The 19,708-nt window shown below is 37.7% G+C and overlaps 1 protein-coding gene across 1 annotated transcript; it reads right to left on the bottom strand.

The window, feature by feature from the left end:
* Positions 1 to 15: 15 nt before the first annotated feature.
* Positions 16 to 19,425, bottom strand: LOC118278116 (acyl-CoA synthetase short-chain family member 3, mitochondrial). The gene is made up of 12 exons (XM_035597193.2): positions 19,230 to 19,425; positions 13,852 to 14,002; positions 13,295 to 13,439; positions 12,485 to 12,629; positions 11,621 to 11,717; positions 10,980 to 11,179; positions 8,560 to 8,791; positions 7,857 to 8,016; positions 6,110 to 6,257; positions 5,335 to 5,480; positions 1,446 to 1,677; positions 16 to 1,162 (listed from the first exon to the last, which is right to left on the bottom strand). Exons 1-12 carry the CDS (start codon positions 19,339 to 19,341, stop codon positions 885 to 887), a joined length of 2,046 nt encoding a protein of 681 aa, XP_035453086.2. The 5' UTR covers positions 19,342 to 19,425; the 3' UTR covers positions 16 to 884.
* Between the last annotated feature and the right edge of the window lie 283 nt (positions 19,426 to 19,708).

Genomic DNA, 19,708 nt, shown 5'->3' on the forward strand with positions numbered 1-19,708 from the left:
AAAATACTCATAATGATCAGACATTTTATTATTTTAAAATACTCATTTTAATAATAAAATACGTAGCTAATTAGTTTTTAATATTATCTAATTATCTTAAATAACATCACCCATACAAATGTCACAAATTGTTAAACTTGTACATGAAGTACCTACTAGATAAAGGAATTGATAAGTAGATTAAAAATTAAGCCTGGTACTAAACAAAACTATCTAATATTAGTTAATCTTACTTACATTCAAAGTTCACCAATTGTTACCTTTTTACTTTTAATTACAACCATGAATTTATTTTTTAAAATTTTCTATTCTATTCTTATCATTAGAAAATTCTACCTAAAATAATTTAAAATTCCCTAAATAAGTTAAATTAGGCACGCTCCAATACATAATATGTAGTCTAGGAAAATATGTGCTACACAATACACAGCTCATGTAAAACGATGAGTTGCCTATGCTCTACGTAATAAAAAATATAATTGGCGTGTGCCTAGAGACCTAGTGTATTTAAACATATCAAAGATTTGAATCATTTATTAAATGAATGATGAAAAAAACCAGATCATTATTAGAAATATTAAAAAGTAACTATAATACAATAGAGCAGTTTTTGGTATTTAAAATTATTTAAATTACATTGTACATAAAATAAAAAGCTACTTCCAGCTTTCTATCACAGTGGCAACACATCAAAAGTGTGTTTTCTTTATTATTTGATTTGTTACAAAAACATATTTTTTATGACAGGAAACCAACGGCTGGATGATAGACCAAAATATTGAATTATAGCTAAAAACTTATCTAAAATAAACATAAAAATTAACTGGCTAGGTAGTTCATCTCTTCGTATTCTCTAAATCTAATATTGTTTATTTACTAATTATTTACAATTCTGGATCGGGTGCGTCTATGGCGTATCCGAATTTTTGCAGAGCGATTTTGATTTCCCCGAATACCGAAGGATCTTCAATTGTTGATGGGAGCTTTACTAGTTGGGATCTGGCTAGCTTGGCGATGGCTCCACGAAGGGCTTTTCCAGACCTGGTCCTAGGTAGCGCGGGGACAGCTACTGCCTTTCTGAACGCAGCAATAGGCCCAATCAGGTGTCGAACGAGCGCGATTAGCTCTTGGGTGACTGTGCTCTCAGCTACGATTTCTTCATCTGTAAACAATTATTTTCCATTAGCATAGCGTCATTTACATAAGAGGAGGTTTACAGGCTTAGAGAAGTCTAAATTATTCTTCGAACATCTCTCAGTACGGTAGAATCAAACCGAAGATTCTGTGTTTGGAAGTCATACCTCCAAATATTCCACTGACAATGTAACAATTATGTACAAGGTCATCGATAAAGGTACATTAATCTACATAAATAGGTAATATATTACTTCGATTCGACCCATTCAGATATAAATTATTCAAGAATTTCACTGTTAACAACCTACCATCTTGAGGAGGCCTCATAACGTAGAGACATAGAGGAACATCTCCTTTCGTGGGATCTGGAGCGCCAACCACTACAGCATCGGCTACTCTAGCGTGTCTTAGGACCACGTCTTCAAGAGCAGCAGTGGACAAACGGTGACCAGCTACGTTGATGACGTCATCGGCTCTGGCTACCACCCACACAGCTCCTTCGGCACTTATCCAGCCCGCATCTTGGGTGTCGTAGTAACCCTGGATAAGAAATTATTGTTGTAAAAAATACTGTTGTAATATACATATAACTAATTTAAATATAATTCGTATGGCAACCCAGTAACGACCGTTTAAAAAAAGTTTTTAAACGTAAGGTAATATTGGGTAGTTTTTATCAACTTCAGTAATCTATATATTAATACGTGATGCAAAAACTTTCGGAACCTTTTTACAAAAATTGCGCGGACGTAGGAGCATAAAATTTGGTACACTTATAGTTTATGTGTAGGAGAAGTGAAAAATGCTAATATTTTTCAAAAATAATGCTTATAAAGTACATTAAATCAATAAATAAAACATTACACACACTACCATGCATAGCATCGTATTTGACAAAATGTCAAAATTGACAGACATTGCGACGATATTCTCACGTCTCATATGAAAAGAGGTTTCTCATTGAAGGAGGTTTGGTTATTCATGATCCGCCGGAATATATTAATTTGAATTTCACAAAACTAATAGCAATTTGTTAAATAAAAATTATCCTTGAACGTATGGAAAGTGGTATTGTAAATTAAATCGTATATGGTCGAATTTCGACCACTAGGCGACCACTAGTCTATATATTAATACGTGATGCAAAAACTTTGGACCGCTTTTTACGAAAATTGCGCGGACGTAGAAGCATAAAATTTGGTATACTTATAGTTTATGTGTAGGAGAAATGCAGATCGCTAATATTTTTCAAAAATAATGCTTATAAAGTACATTAAATCAATAAATAAAACATTACACACACATGCATAGTATCTGATCGTACTTGACAAAACGTCAAAATCGATAGACATTGCGATGATATTCTCACGTGTCATATGAATAGATTTTAAATAAAAGAGTTTGTTTGAGTTTGAGTTAAATAAAAATTATCCTTGGAAGTATGTTAAGTGGTATTGTAAATTAAATCGTATATGGTCGAATTTCGACCACTAGGCGACCACTAGTAATTATTATTATACCAATATTATTTATTAAGTTATTAATATTAAAGATTCCCACCAAAGCGCCCGGTCTTTTAATTCTGTTGGAGTGTTGCCACGTGTAAAATAAGCACGCTAAATAAAAAAAAATACCTACGTACGTAAATATTCCCAATTTATCCTCTGTATTTAATTTTAATCGTATTCTTTTAAAATATAATTTACCTATTTTCGGATCTCTATTCAAATTATTGTGTTATAACAGTCATGTTATGCATACCTATTAAAAGTATGTATTATTTAACTGACTATAATAAATAATGTGTAAACGTGGACAGTACCTTTATACGTAAGCACTATTGTCCTTTATAGATCAATCAACCGATTTGATACAATACGTCTAGTCCATTGAAATGTTACAATTTGAGGGCCGAATTATGCATTTTTTAGAGGACGCAATTTTATTTTTTGATCGTGTAGGGGGGGTCAATAGAAGCTTAACTTGAAGTTTGTGGGGTCGCCACCCTTGTCCCTCGGCCGCCATCTTGGAAAAAGGGATGGAAACACTTTTTTTGCTATATCTCGGAAACTATGCATCGTAATAAAATTTTTGAAATCATAATTTGTAGAAAATTATTTTGCCTACAAATATGTTTAATAACTTTTTGCCCTAAATTAACAATTAAAGAAGTTATAAGTAAAAAAGTGAAATTTTGTTAATAAAATTTTCTCTTTTGCTCTATAACTTTTTTTTTACATTTCATAAATAAATGGCTTCAGACCAATCTTGTAGAATATTTTTCGAGAAAAATTTTTCCCTACAACTGTTTTCAATTTCATTCATTAGAAACTCAGTTACAGCGCTGCGAAGTTAACCGGGTTCGTCAAATTAGTCCAGTCAAATAAGATTAAATTAGGTAAGAATCTCGGAATGCGAGATGACCAGCTGTAATTTTGTAAATACTTGTATATTGACACCCTAAAACTTGTCTCAAAACCATGGTATATATGGTAGGGTGTAAGCAACTCTTAAAATTCAGGGTCAAAGGTCCCAAAAATCGTTCTTTTGCGTTCAAAAGGGGTTTTTGGTATTTGTATTCATTATCAATATTGTAGAATACAAAATTCTCTACAACTTTTGTCTAAATTTTTTTTTACATGGTGAACCGTTGTCGAGTTAGAGGACGGAGAACGCACGGTCAATTTTCCACTTTGGAAGCGTCTATCTTTCAAACAATTGAATTTGACGAAAAATGGTTTTAGAAACCATAACGTCTTTTTTAATGTCCTATCCATAACCAACCATCACGGATAGGTTAGCTGAAAAAAAAATGTCTGATGTGATGCAGTGACCGTGCGTTCTCCGTCCTCTAACTCGACAACGGTTCACCATGTAAAAAAAAAATTTAGACAAAAGTTGTAGAGAATTTTGTATTCTACAATACTGATAATGAATACAAATACCAAAAACCCATAGGAAATGAGTTATTTCAAAAAACCGCAAAAGAACGATTTTTGGGACCTTTGACCCTGAATTTTAAGAGTTGCTTACACCCTACCATATATACCATGGTTTTGAGACAAGTTTTAGGGTGTCAATATACAAGTATTAACAAAATTACAGCTGGTCATCTCGCATTCCGAGATTTTTACCTAATTTAATCTTATTTGACTGGACTAATTTGACGAACCCGGTTAACTTCGGAGCGCTGTAACTGAGTTTCTAATGAATGAAATTGAAAACAGTTGTAGGGAAAAATTTTTCTCGAAAAATATTCTACAAGATTGGTCTGAAGCCATTTATTTATGAAATGTAAAAAAAGTTATAGAGCAAAAGAGAAAATTTTATTAACAAAATTTCACTTTTTTACTTATAACTTCTTTAATTGTTAATTTAGGGCAAAAAGTTATTAAACATATTTGTAGGCAAAATAATTTTCTACAAATTATGATTTCAAAAATTTTATTACGATGCATAGTTTCCGAGATATAGCAAAAAAAGTGTTTCCATCCCTTTTTCCAAGATGGCGGCCGAGGGACAAGGGTGGTGACCCCACAAACTTCAAGTTAAGCTTCTATTGACCCCCCCTATATGATCAAAAAATAAAATTGCGTCCTCTAAAAAATGTAAAGCTCATGTAACATTTCAATGGACTAGTCGTCATAAAGCTCATTTGACTAACAAATTATTAGTAATTTCAATTGTAAAATAAATACTTCACGTGCTACAAAGGAAAGTAAGCTGTCGCCAGTATGGCAGATAGTACGATGGTCAAATGGTCGGAATGACTTCGGGTTTGATTCCCGGGTTGAGTAAGATTTAATTGGGTGTTTAGATTCCCCTCCTCACGGAAACTATTAACATACCCCCTAACGTACATATTTTTTTGAAATTCATCCAATGATTTCCCCTGCCTAGGGTGAGGCAAGAGGGAGTATAAGACTCTTACCTACTATCCCGTTCCTACTCCTGCTTTTCGAACCGGAGCCCCTGTAACCCGGTAAACTAGGTAGTCCGCAACTCAGGGTCGGGATTAACATACCCCTACCCTGGTTATACGACCTCTCCCTAAAACCTCTAAGGAATAATTTAAAGTCAAAAGACGTGAAATTGTTTTGGGTGATGGGCAATACTGCAACAGGCTCGTCCGTATTACTGAGGAAAGTTCTTTATATGTCATGAAATATTAAGTAGATATTACAAACAAAATCGTACCGGGTATGTTTCAAAGTAGGTTTCTTTAAATCGCTTGTCAGCTTGCCACAGGGTTGAAGCGAAGCCTGGAGGCAGAGGTAGCTTGGCCACCAGTCTGCCGACCTCACCGGGTTGGCATTCTGACCCATCTTCTTTTAGGGCACGAACTGAAAATAATATAATAACGGTTAAATAAAAAAAAATATTACATTAACAGTCAGTGTTGCAGGTTTACTTAAGCTACGACGAGCACTATACGATGACTACGGTGATGGTAAAACACATGGCACCAAGCAGCTCCATTGGCATCCACAGCTGCAGCAGACTTTGTTGCTGCTGTCTGATAAACCTATTTGGTACCTTAATGTTCAGTCCCTTACCGCCGTACTCAGAGTCATTTACCGGTTACTTAACCCAGTCCTTAGCAATTGTTTTCGAAACAAAATTGTTACTAAGGAACAGTTTACGCAATAATTAAATGTCTCTGAGTGCGGCAGTGAGTCGGATATTATGAAATATGCTGAATAGGGGAGGCAACAAACAAAACCATACCGGGTAAGTTCAGGTTATTCTGACCTCCTGGGGTAACTTTAATCCAAATCCTATAACCAATAGGGATCTAGATCAAAGTGTATATGAATTTTTCATTGGTCTAAAAGTTTTACGGCCAAAACTCGATTTTACGGTATGATAAGTATGGAGCAAAATAAGTATGGAGAAATACCTATATATTGATTGTTGGACAAATCTGTCTGCCTTTCGAAGAACATACCTAAGATATGGTACTAATACTCACTATCATATCCGGGAACGGGGTAGCCAGCAGAATGTGGTGGGATGGCCTTGACGTTGTATCCCATGCAGGGCGCCGTGATGGGGGACCCGGACTCCGTCTGCCACCAGTGGTTCAGTACTGGCACGCCGAATATACGCTCCGACCATTGCTGGGGGACATCATAAATGCTTTTATTCTTGTGAACTTTTTCACCTTTTACTTTGTAAGTTAAACTTAGTTTTTCCTTAGGGATGTGCCGTAATAGGCGTTGCACCATAGGGGCTTTGGAGCAGGTCTAATCAGAGAACTCGGTGCACCGTATCGGTGCTGAAGGTGGCCACCGAGGTGGTTTTAATGAGATAAAAATCCCCTCACTCCTCCCCCAAAATCTAGGCGCCTTTAGAAGGTCTACCCCAGTAATAAAAAAAAGAAAAGTTATACTTAGTTTTACTAATAGTTACTTAACCAGATGTGGTAAAATGTTCCTCGAATTTGCCAAAATCTAGTAACCTAATTAAAATTGTCACGAAAATTACCTAGATTTCAATAAATGGAATGGAGCTAGCAACGGTAGCAGTTACATATTATAAATGCTAATTTTATTACAAAATCATGTTCTTGCATGCCAAACAAGACAAAGACGGGCTGAAACTTTTCAATAGGCAAGAATCCAGTCAAGAACGTAATCAAAAGCATTCATCATCATCAACAGCCTATAAGTGGTCACTGCTGACCAAAGGCCTCTTCTCACTCGAAGAAGGTTTGAGCATTAATCAACACGCTTGATCAATGCGGGTTGGCAAATTCACTTTTAATTAAAAATTATAAGCCTAATTTTCCCCACGGTGTTGTTCTTCAACGTTTGTCAGTGGTGTCTAGATAATCTTAGAAAGTACATATATAACTCGGAAAACGTCACATTGGTACTTGCCTTTGGTAGGTTTCGAACCCGTACCCTCATGCATGAGAAGCGGGTGTCTTTAACCTTCGGGCCACCTCGACATAAGTCACGACGACGAAAGGTAAAAAGTATTTTCTTTCATAAAAAAGTATATCACCTATTTTTACAACATATTCCAGACCTTTCTAGACTTGAATTAACATTTTGTATTAATTACCATTGCGTACGTCGAGTACGTAACGCCGGCATCGAACTGAGGTCCCGTTTCAGGTCAATATAATTCTTACATGACAATGAATGATTTCATTTACTTCGTTTAACATAATATAGGTACTGTTATAAACATTTTATTTATTGTTACAGTACTTTTCAGCTTTTACTCGTGATTGTTCTGTCTTTGGAAAAATAAAGATATTCACTTTCTTCCTTCTATAAATATTCCATTTATTTTACTTGATCTTTTCTTTTTTAGCCTTTCTTTAGAGAGTCGCCTACGCGTTTCGCCTACGCAATTCGTCTACGCATTTCGCCTACGCACTTCGCCTACGCGCTTTGCCTACGTGTGTCGCCTCCTCCTTAGCTAGCACGACTGCTTAGCGTAGGAGAAGACGGATTCCCAGTTCTTCTTGAAAACGTAACGTGCAAACCACGATTATAAACGATTTTTTTTTGCAAGTAGCTTACAATGTAACAATTATACACGTCTTTTATCTCCTAAATAACTAGATTAGGCCAGCATTTCCTATCGGACTATTCTGAGAAAAAATGCCGAAACAAACTCAGAGGTCCAGACAAATCAAATAAACATGTGAGAGAACCAAAGCCGGAGCAAGACGCCATTGATAACACATTTCATTGTAAACTCACCCTCGTATCCTGATCACAATGCTCTCCAGCGATGAAGACAGTCTTCAGAGACTTGCTGCAGTATCTCCTGGCGTACTTCGCGTTGGGATCAGCTCGCTTCAGCACTCGGAATGCTGTGGGGATCGTGAAGAGGGCATTCACACGGTGCTGTTCTATGATCCTGGGAAGAATATGAAAAGAGGGTTTTTTTATATTAAATGGGCCGACGTTTGGCCGCTATCTCGCCTGATGGTAAGTGATGATGCGGCCTACGGTGGAGCACGTCTGCCCATAAGCAACCTATTCACTCGGGCCTTGAAGACACCCAGGTTATACCCATCAGGAAACACAGACTCCGGCAAGGAGTTCCACTCCCTAGCAGTTCGCACAAGGAAGCTTATTAACTATAGTATCAGTGATGATTTTAAACGACACTATTGAGAAACTTTCATTAAATGCTAATGTAATTAGCAGCTTTTATAACAAACTAGTAAACCCGGCGAACTCCGTTTCGCCACCAATGATTTTCCCAGTTTTCCTGCTTTTCCTTTGTTATAAACCTCACGGAGCCCGAGACATTTCCAACGAATGCAAAACCATGGAAATCGGTTCGTGCTTTCTGGAGTTACAGCGTCAGGAAGAAAAACTTGACCTACTTTTATATTATTATAGGTTGAAGAACTAAATCATCGCTTTTACATACTTAAACCACAAAAACCCTTACCTAAAGTACTGTCCAGGGTCAGGAGTTCGATCAGGCTTGCCCTCATACAGCACAGAGGTAACTCCGGCTAGCAGAGGTCCGTAGCAGATGTAGGAGTGACCGACCACCCATCCAAGATCGGAGGCTGCCCACCAAACTCCCTTCTTCAGGCCGTAGACTGTTCTCAAAGACCAGCAGAGAACTGCTGCGTGGCCACATGGACGCTGAATACCTTTGGGAGCACTTGTTGTACCTGGGAATAAGAGAAACGGAGAAATTATTGGTATGCTAGTGGGTCTATGTCTAACTGTGGAGGCTGATGATGATTAGAGTAAGAAAATTGTTTGAGAACTTTGACTTTGTGGGAAAACCAGGTAATAACAATAACTTTAGGGATGCCGAAGGGGATAAAAGGGGATAAAAGGCGTGAAGTTGCACAACTCTAGGGAGTAGACTAGCTCATTATGAGCTAAAAATAATAATTTGATTCTGGTTAAGAATGAAAGAAAATCTCAAACTACATCCTAAAAAAAATGCGTGGTTGTATGTCATCTACCGTAACAGTTTGGCGAATTGAGATATTTTTTTTTTAATAAATAAATAATAATATTGTGGCGACACTCTGACAAGTGACAAATGACAGATGACAGAAGTCGCACATACACTATCGACGAGCAAATCAACGGATGACGTCACAAATATCCTGCATCGCACATATGAAGTTTACATGCGAATTAAGACGGATAGAAAATCCCAGCGAACAACGGGCAGAAAGCCCGCCAGGCATGATCACCTCGCCTGGTCGGAGGATCCTCCTTTTCTTAGGGAACTTTACTCTCTGTTCCCTAAAATATTATTCTTTCACGCAAATACTAATGAACGAACAGAATATAGTCTGAAATAACATACAGGTTACATTTTCCCGATATTCCCAGACAAAGCCGCTGGCATAAGCTAGTGTCTATTGCCAGTTCATCACACAGTACCATCCATAAAATCTCTACACTCTCGCTACACAAAAAAGTTCGACAGCAAAAGTTATCACCTACTTTCTCAAATAATACTCACGTACGTTGGTAAAACAATATAAAGAGTCATGCAATGAAACAATGGCTTGAGTGAGTAAAATTAATTAAATAATTAATTATAATGGAGGGTCTAAGGCCAGCTTGAGGACGGAGCTCCAATTAAATAACAATCAGTGGTTGAATGTCACCTGAACGTCAGTCAGTCAGTCAGTACGTCTGCGGTGCAGGTAGGTATTACTGTTATGGTCAAGGGGCAATCATGATTGGTGTTAAGGTGTTAATTACTTAGGTATAATATTACGTCACAATATTGTAATAGTGTGTGCATACAGTGTGGATTAACTATATTTTTATTCTTTAAATGAACGTTGACACACACTAGGACTTTCTCCTATGTCGTGGGTGCGTTTACAAACATAAGTTAATATACACTTGACACCCAGACAAGTTCAAATACATAACAATAAAATGCTCATACATAATATATCTACTAATATATAGGACATAAACCATTAACCGCAAAAGAACTAGATTTACAAAAAACAACGGTATTAGATTCAAATAAATTCAAGTTATTTGGTCTTTATTTATACCTTTAGCACTCTAATTGAAAATTAATTGAATTAATTATATTGTAATTTGTCTTTACCGATACTCGACAGATGGTTAGTATTCAAATTATAAATAGGTGACCCATTAAATTAATGAGTATTTATTAAAACTGTGTCCTATAGTGCTATACGGTTAGGTACGTGGCAATGTCCTATGCTGTCCATGTGTCCAATTACTCCTGCACCCTGACAAAGACCGGTAATGTACTTGTAACTATAGCCTAGAATTCTATACCCTTAGTAGGAGTTTGCTTTACGCTAAACGAAAACGAAATGAGAGCACGTTCGGCACTCTGATTGGCCGGTGCTAATGAACCAACCAATTAGAGCGCCGAACGCGGTCAATAACATAAAACAAACTCGTACTGAGGGTACAGAGTTTATGATAATTACACTACCTCATATGTCAAATCCTATTTACGCGTACTGCTGTCGGTAGATTACTACTTCTCTGCCCTCAGTAAAAACACAAAATAACTTCAAATGCTATTTTTTGTTTGCCTCGCTTGTCGATTGGTTGCGAGTGCGACTGCCGAACAGGAGGTCTTTGGTTCGATTCCCAAGTCTGGCCAAGTATTATTGGACTTTTCCGGTTCTTAGAAAGTTTCTCAGTAGTAGCACGGAGTCTGGAATTGTGCCGTATATGGCAATTGACTCACCCCCTATTACATGGGACTTATAATACAAACGGTGAAAAGTGGGTGTACATTGTATAGGGGTATTACGTGCCGTAATGTGCACCTTTGCGTACCCCTTCGGGGGTAAAAGATGTGACGTTGACGATGCTTTTTTTGTCCCTTACCTGAAGTATACAAGATGTACAGCGGCTCATTAGCTTCCACAGGGACACAGGGCACAGGTTCAGCTTCCAAGGCGTCCTCCCAGTTGATGTCCCGGCCAGGTTCCAGGGTACACTCCAGGACTCTTCGCCGTTGGTATATGATGCAGTTGTTCGGCTGGAAGTCTGATTGGCAGAGCGCTTCGTCCAGGATGTCTTTGTATCTGGAGGTAGACAGATATTGGGTTATTTATTTTGTTGTTTAATAAAAGATTCTGTTCTACTTTTTTATTTGGATTTGCTTTGGAAGCGAGAGTCCGTGTATACGACTGAAGATTTAGGTAAAGGCAGCTTTAATATTCAGATTTTTACTATGTAGAAATTAAAATTCGCAAGAACATGCCATATAATGGATTTAAGTCAAATTTTTAACAGTTCAGAATATTCCACCTTTACCAGGCATGCAAAAGTTTGTTTATTAATTATCTACATTACAACATGCAATATAAATCCAATTTAATCAAATTAATGATTAAGTAATGTCATTTATTTTATTAATGGTCAATGTCATAAAGTCCTTAATACTATAAAAACACGCGGATGTTTAGTTATAGTTGTTGTTTAGTACTTATCAAATCTCATTTAATTTGGTTTTGTGTATTTACCTGACAATTTTGTTGGGCTCCACACCACAGCTGGCTGCAATGATCACGGTGGGCTCAGCATGCTCTATTCTTGTTCTTAGTTCTCTCGCTGCGAATCCTGCCGGTTACAAAATGGGTACTATTGAAATCAATTTACATTTGGACAGTTATAACAACCGTTACTCTTGTTTTGTAATAACTATCGTAAGACATATTAAATTAACTAAATATCACGGTTTAGTCACGTAAATTAATGGAGAAACGCTCTACTAGTTATGAATCATAGAGGGACTCACGACGTCGCCTCGTCTACGTACGCTATTCTTGATGAAGAGTCCCTCTGATAGAGCTTTTCTCCATTAATTTACTTAAATAAACCGTGATTTTTAGTTAACCGTAAGACTCTGGATAGGCGGACTGATTTCAACTGCAATCCAACTGCAAATTGCAGTTTAAGGACAGTTTGAATGCAGTTGACACGTCTGCAATAGAACTGCAAGCCTAGCAGTATGTGAACTGCACGCAGACTGCGATTTAACTGCAATCGGACTGCACGTTTGATTTTCAGACCAATTGTAGACGTGTCAACTGCGTTCAAGCAGTTTGAACGCAACCTTGAACTGCAATTTGCAGTTAAATTGCAGTCCGTCTGTCTTGAGCCTTACTCATCAGAAATCCGCATATTTTTTTTAATGATAAATGGGCCGACGTTTGGCCGCTATCTCGCCTGATGGTAAGTGATGATGCGGCCTCCGGTGGAGCACGTCTGCCCATAAGCAACCTATTCACTCGGGCCTTGAAGACACCCAGGTTATACCCATCAGGAAACACAGACTCCGGCAAGGAGTTCCACTCCCTAGCAGTTTGTAAATAAATGAGTAATACCTCCAAATACGACGGAATGGATGGCCCCCAGTCTGTTGGTGGCCAGCATGGAGATGATGGCTTCAGGGACGAGGGGCATGTAGATCAGGACCCGAGAGCCTCGCGTCACGCCCAGTGAAGCCAGCTTGCCAGCTAGGCGGGATACCTAGAATAAGATATATGTTTGTTGTAGTATATTATTTACTCGGTTTTAGTTTTGCTTTTGATAATTTTACTTTAAGGACTGCAAGTTTAACGGAAGCGTACATTTAATGTAGTAGTTCTTAAAAAAAACATTGCTCCACATCAGGATTTTCTCCTGTGTCGTAGGTGCGTTTACACATGACAGACCAGACCCGAGACAATAACTTATGGATCACACAAGGAGTTTTTCCGTGCGAGAACCGAACTCGCTACCCGTTGCACGACAGTATTTTGCTGGGCCACCGCGCCAAAACCGTGCAGTCGACGTAAGCGTTAAATAAACTTGTGTATGGAAGTGATGTTATCAGAATTCGAGGAGGAGAAGCAAAGATGTGCAGCACTATAATTCAACACGTAGTAAATAATTGGCATCAAGCCTATTTCACACTCGATGTTATCATATCAGTGAAAACGGGGAAGGAATGGAATTCGGCATTTCTTTTTGGAGTAGTCCAATAGGAAATGCCGACCTCATCTAGTTATTTAAGAAATTGACGTGTAGAAGAGTTACATTGTAACCTATTTGCAAAAATAAATATCATTTATCATAGTGTATATCATAATGAAATAACGTTGTACGAGTAGCAATTATATAAATATTCTCCACTTAAACCAGTAATTACGTACCTGATCTTTAATCTCGGAGTATGTGATCTTGCGCACTGTGTCGGTTAAAGGTGAGTCGTGAACGAGGGCCACCTGATCTCCTTTGCCGTTGGCCACGTGTCTGTCCACTGCATTGTAACATACCGACATTTCTCCTCCTACCCACCTGTGGAAAATAGGACAATTTCAGTATCAACATTTTAGGGGTCTCATGACATGTTTAAGGGGTTTTATGACACATTTTAGGGGTTTCATGACATCTTTAGAGGTTTATTGACATGTTTTAGGGGTTTAAGAACATATTTTAAAGGTCTTATGACACATTTTGGGGTTTCATGACACATTTTCGCCTGTTAGATGCCTTATTTGCTTCACGCTAACGAGTAATTAGAAACTCTCTGTCGCTTCTTTTTTTCCAAACACAATAGATTTTCACTCGGGGATAATCGTGAAATCTGTTTTTTACCTTGAAATCATTACCTATATTATTATATCAGCATCTAAACGACTTTCAGAACAGCCAGCGACCTCTATCCCCAATAAAACAACCATCAAGAATAATACAAAGAAGTACAAACCATTTTGTGAACGGTGGATTACTGTTGTCCAGCACTCGTTCCCAGGGTTTGGTCCACTCCAGCTCCTGGGCCACCTCTCCCCAGAACCCTTCAGGGTCATTGATGGAGCGCTGGTACGCCTCCTGGTACTCTGGTGTGACGCTGCTCTCTCCTGGACAGGCAAGTGATTGGGGGAAATTAAATTAAGGTTGTCGAGTAGATTTTATTAAAATTTTCTAGTAGGGGTATAAATTAATAAATATTTAGAGTAACTTAAATCATATTGCTAATTAATACCTATGTCAAATTGACTGGTATTGTATTGAAAATGATATGATATTGGTAACATTGGTTATGTTACCAATATCATATCTGTATTAGTCTGTATTAGTCATACAGAACATGAATTGTGAAAGACATTATGCTATTAAAATTATTACAATATAAAAAAATATACTTTAAACATTCAATAATGTAATAAATAGATATTTGCCGAAATGCATATGATTATAATATATTATTATATCGTAATAACAAAGCTTATTGTCAAATGTCAACTTATGTATATTTTCAAATCTATACATAATGTATGTGTGTGTGTGTAAGTAGTTGTAACAATTTTTTCATCATGCTATGTCGTCTTCACCCTTTTTTTGTTATGGTATAAGCCTACCGCCTGACGCAGGTGATGGGATTCTCGGGGGGTATCTATTCCTGATAGGGCAGAAGGACATGTGTCAACACTGCGAGGACCGCCCGGAGGACACGGTGGAGCATACAGTGGCGGTGTGCCCTGCATGGGCTGAGCACCGCCATGTCCAGAGATGTGGTCGGCAACAGCGACCACTCGCATCCAGCTCTAGTTCAGGCTGGGACGCCGTCTCCTCCTTTTGCGAACCAATCATGCTAGCTAAGGAGGAGGCGAGGCGCGTGAGGGAATGTATCGAACAAACCTCTTAGCGCCCCAGCCGTCGCGGAAGACACTGGGCGTCATAGATCCCAAAAAGATCTTCGGCCACCGTAAGTGTGGGTCTGCGGACGGCGAGCTAGGGTAGCTTGCCGCTCGACCCCGCGGAAAACTTAACGTTTTACCGAGGCCCTGACTCGAAGAGCAGGAATAGGAACGGGATGATTTTAAGTCAGCAAGAGGCTGACAATCTCTATCGCCTCACCCAAGGCGGGGAGGAACCATTGGCTGATTTCACCCCCTTAAAAAAAGGATTACTTAATTTATTGCATACTAGCTACTTTCGTGCGGTTTCACCCGCTCTGCTCGGCTCCTATTGGTCATAGCGTGATGTTTTATAGCCTATAGCCTTCCTCGATAAATGCACTATTCAACACAAAAAGAATTATTCAAATCGGACCGGTAGTTCCGGAGATTAGCGCGTTCAAACAAACAAACAAACTCTTCAGCTTTATAATATTAGTATAGATCATAACTAAGGGTCGACGAACCGTAAAATAATTTATTATTTTAAACTGAGATATAATTGTTTATGCATTTTGAAATAAACAATAGAAATAGATACAATCTACAATGAATGAAAAAATCCAAATGAAATAACTTAATTATTTAAAAAATTACTGGGAAAATGCATACATTTATTTAACATTGTGTTGTTTTACTCAAAACAATACAATTATAATTTTTATTTTCTTTATTTTCATGACATTGAGATTGTTATGACGTAGTTAGTTAAAATCTGAGTATGTTATTATATAATAAATCTATATACATACAGGGTGTCCCAAAACTCAACTAAGTATACATTGAATGCGACGGCACAGGAAAACGCAAGGAAAAGAAATTACCGCCGCACTTGGACACTGGAAACACCAGAGGCGTCACAAGTGCGTTGCCGGCCTTTTGGGGATTAGGGATTCAAAAGTTATTGGGGAATCAGGGATTGGGAAGGGGGGTAATTGGGCCTTCGGAAACCTCACTCACACAACGAAAGCGTCACGCGTCACATCGGTTTTCAGCGAGGCCTTGTCCTTATCACTCCGGTTGAGCCGTCCCATTTGTGCCGAAGTATGGCTCTCCCACACTTAAATAACCCTAGCAGTGGATCACTCGATCTTGAAAATAATATTCTCGATCCACAATCAACTCTCACGACTAAAGACTAAAAAGAGCGATAGAACCGACATACGCACACGCATTTCAAGTAAAAGCCACTTATTTTTTTCATAGAATATTCGGCAAACAAGCAGACGAGCTGATGGTAAGCGATCAGCGCCGCCCATGGACACCCGCAACACCAGAAGAGTCACAGGAGCATTACCGGCCTTTTAAAAAGGAGTACGTGCTTTTCTTGAAGGTTTGAAAGTCGTATCGGTTACTTAAACCACGTACTTTTGCAATGTCATCGCAAATACCCGATTATGTGCAAAATATCAATATGTACATAAATATTCTAGTTCGGGCCAATGTTACTTTATGTAACTTACTTCATTTGGTTTCGATCTTTGGCCCCTCTTTGTATCGTTACATTTTTATACAAAACACAACTAATTCGTGTATTGTTGTCTCTTGTTCATGTATTATTTATTATGTATAAGGTTTTTGTACCTATATAGATAGGTATACGAGTTTGCTTTGACTGCACGGTTGGTGCGGTGGCTGGGTAACTGGCTGCCGCGCAACGGGTAGCGGGTTCGATTACCGCACGGAGCAACTCTTTGTGTGATCCACAAATTGTTGTTTCGGGTCTAGGTGTCATGTGTATGTGAACTTATATGTTTGTAAACGCACCCACGGCACAGGAGAAAAACCTAGTGTGGGACAACGTTTAAAAAAACCATACATAGGTATGGTGCTTGTGTTTAATAGACTAGTGGCGTCAGACAACATTTACTAGTAGAGGAGCATGATAAAGTCGTGACCTAGATTCTAGATTATCTAAAAAGATTTATCCTAGTACCCTAGTAACATATGCAAAGCACTGAATTATTGAAATGAACAATTGAAAACACATTGTGTCTCGCGTAGATCTTCGTTCCGTCCCGACACTAGTACCTACTAGGTCATTAATACGAGTTTGCTTTATGTTTAACGAGGCCGCGTTCGACGCTGTCATTGGCCAGCTCCAATGAATCAACCAATCAGAGCGCCGAACGCATTCATGTTTCGATCTCGTTAAACGAAAAGAAAACTCATACTAAGCCCTCTGGTTAAACAACCAATCAGTGATCTCCACTGAGACTGAGGGAAGAGGTGTTTTATGAATAATGAAATTCTATTCGTTACTTTAGAAACTTCGTGGCACCGCTTGTCACGTCTCCATTTTGGTAAACAAACAATCTTTTATAAGTAATACTAAGAATCCTTTCCTTATGATTAAATCGAACAAATTAGATTTGATAAAGGTAAGTAAAACAAATTGAAACAGACTTGTTTAACTGTCCACGATGTAAATTAAATGCTGTATTAAATCGTGGGTAAAGGTTAAGCAGATGCAACCTGCGCTAGTTACAAATGCGACCGTTATACTATCCTTTCATTTCAATGTAACCACGAACTTAATATGTAGTTCAATGGTCATTAAACCCAAAGGCAAGCACGTCCCAGATGGGGCTCAGTAGGGCTGACGCCGACCTGGTGGTGCGAGCTGCTACCACAGACGGAGACATCAGACCACCACAGATGGGGTTCAGTAGGGTTGAAGCCCGATGCGGTGATGCGGAACACTTAACGGGTTTCCGGGGCTTCGGCTCGAAAAGCAGTAGAAGTAACAGGTGGTAATTAGTCAGTAAGAGTCTGACACTCACTCTCGCTTCGCCCAAGTCAGTAGAAGACATATTGGTTGATTTTTCCCCTCAAAAAAAATGCACGACTCTCTGATTATGGTTCCCAAATAGATTGGAACCTTTCAACCTCCCCTACTGACTAAAAACCACCCCGTTCCTACTTCTGGTGTGATTCAGATTACTCCTGGACCTAGAATATAGACCTAAGACCTCGTCAATCATTTATATTGAGATCTAGGATAGACCTAATGGGCTAGATCGTAACGTCTTACGTCAGAGGCCAAAGTAGTCTTCAATGAATATTCAAATATATGTAAAAATCATAATCGTAGAAAGCAAATCCTCCGTTTTATATAGCTTTATATGAATATTAATATGCATAATATGATTTAGTGATATTACCTAATTTACGCGTTGAATAATGTCCATGGTTATAATCTAGTCAAACTAAACGCGAAAATCTCGAAATTAATAACTCAATAACGAAAAAAACACAGTTATTTAAAAAAATAAAAAACCTAATAATATCGATGAATTGCATACAACGTTAGTTACATGTGTTATGCTTAATAATTTACTTTTAAATACTTACGTTAGGTAAGCAGCTATTTTATCATTAGTTATTTTCTTTTACTTTATATGTAGGTACTTAATAGTTTTTAAACTTGTGTTATTAACTTGTAAATACTTGTAAGTAAGTAACAAAGGTCAGTAAGCTGTTGCTTATTTTTAATATTTAAATAGAAATATGTACTCAAAAATAAATATTTTTACTAATAAACGAATAAAAAGTGTTGCAAGATTTAATGTCAATAATTATATTCTTAAAAATTATTAAAAACTTGTTTCAATGTGTGTACAATTTTGTTTACATTACAGACTACAAAATAATTGAGTATTTAGTAATAATTCATAAGAACCTTCCACTGTACCTAATAAGCATTAAAACAGGTCACATAGTTTCAGACTCCAAGAATTCAGAAAAGCTATGAAAGGATATTCTAAGTTGAGTAATTTTCTCCTTATACCACAACACTATGGTTAAAAATAAGTTTAATAACATAAACATTTACTGTTTACTTACATGTTAAGCAAAACTATATTATTAGTTCTGTACTAGGTATTAAAAGAGGTTTTTGAAACAAATAGGGGGCAATATTATAATCAGTGAAATAATGCTCACATCTATTTATTTTTATCTTTTATTTTAAGGGTTTTTATTTTTAGAACATTTAGCCCCGTTGGCTCATATGTAAGAAATACAACCACACATTATATTCTAGGGCATAAGTAACAGGATATCACTGACGCGTCAACGCGGATTTGCTAAAATCACTAAAAGAGGCCCAACATCCATCATATTCAAATTAAAATTCTCAGACTACTAGATTGACAAAGCAATCAACAAGGGCATACAGTGACGCACACAAAATACGGATACGGCCATCGTAATTTTGACGAATAAAGAAACCAAAATTCGCGCACAAAAACAAATATTTAAACTATGTAAAGTGTGGACTATTGTTTCAACATAAAAAATATCACGATATTGTTCAAAAATGACTTCTTAATAAATCTTCTTTACAATCACCGTCCGCATACAAATCTTCTTTAAAAAGCAACCAACACAAAGAAAACAGACTCACCATAGCTCGCGATATCAGCTACCGAAACGAAAGTCTTCTTCTTAAGTTCACTGATAGAATTCTCAAACTTATTCTTCTCCAATTTAGCTCCAACCTCTTGATCTTGATACATTTTTAAAGAAGAATAACTATTTTTTCCGTCCAAAACGACTTTCCCTCAAAAGGTACGGGATATTACTGGAGTGTAGTAAGTAGGAATAGTAGGCTATGCTACACGAAGTAGCTTGTACGGTTTAGCATTTCAATGCGGGACCTATGAACTTATTGAATTGTTAAATAGAAATGGAAGTGATAAGAACGTGACGCAGTTCTGTGTGTAATAAAAATAAATCGCGCCGTATCTGATGTAATGGGGGATTGCAGGAAAATGGGATGTGGTGTTTGTTCTATAGGAAGTGATCTTTGTTCTCTATTTTCAAGGTTTTCTTTTGAATTTAAAGATGTGGTGACGTAGCATGTGAGCAAGACGTAGGTAAGTG

The sequence above is a fragment of the Spodoptera frugiperda genome, chromosome 18, assembly GCF_023101765.2.
Source record: "Spodoptera frugiperda isolate SF20-4 chromosome 18, AGI-APGP_CSIRO_Sfru_2.0, whole genome shotgun sequence".
NCBI lineage: Eukaryota > Metazoa > Arthropoda > Insecta > Lepidoptera > Noctuidae > Spodoptera > Spodoptera frugiperda.

Coding starts and splice junctions, on each gene's coding strand:
- LOC118278116 (XM_035597193.2), bottom strand. CDS start 19,341: ATGTATCAAGATCAAGAGGTTGGAGCTAAATTGGAGAAGAATAAGTTT. Junction 5,481..6,109: donor CCCCGTTCCCGGATATGATA/GTGAGTATTAGT, acceptor TATTATTTTCAG/TTCGTGCCCTAAAAGAAGAT. Junction 1,163..1,445: donor TATGAGGCCTCCTCAAGATG/GTAGGTTGTTAA, acceptor AATTGTTTACAG/ATGAAGAAATCGTAGCTGAG.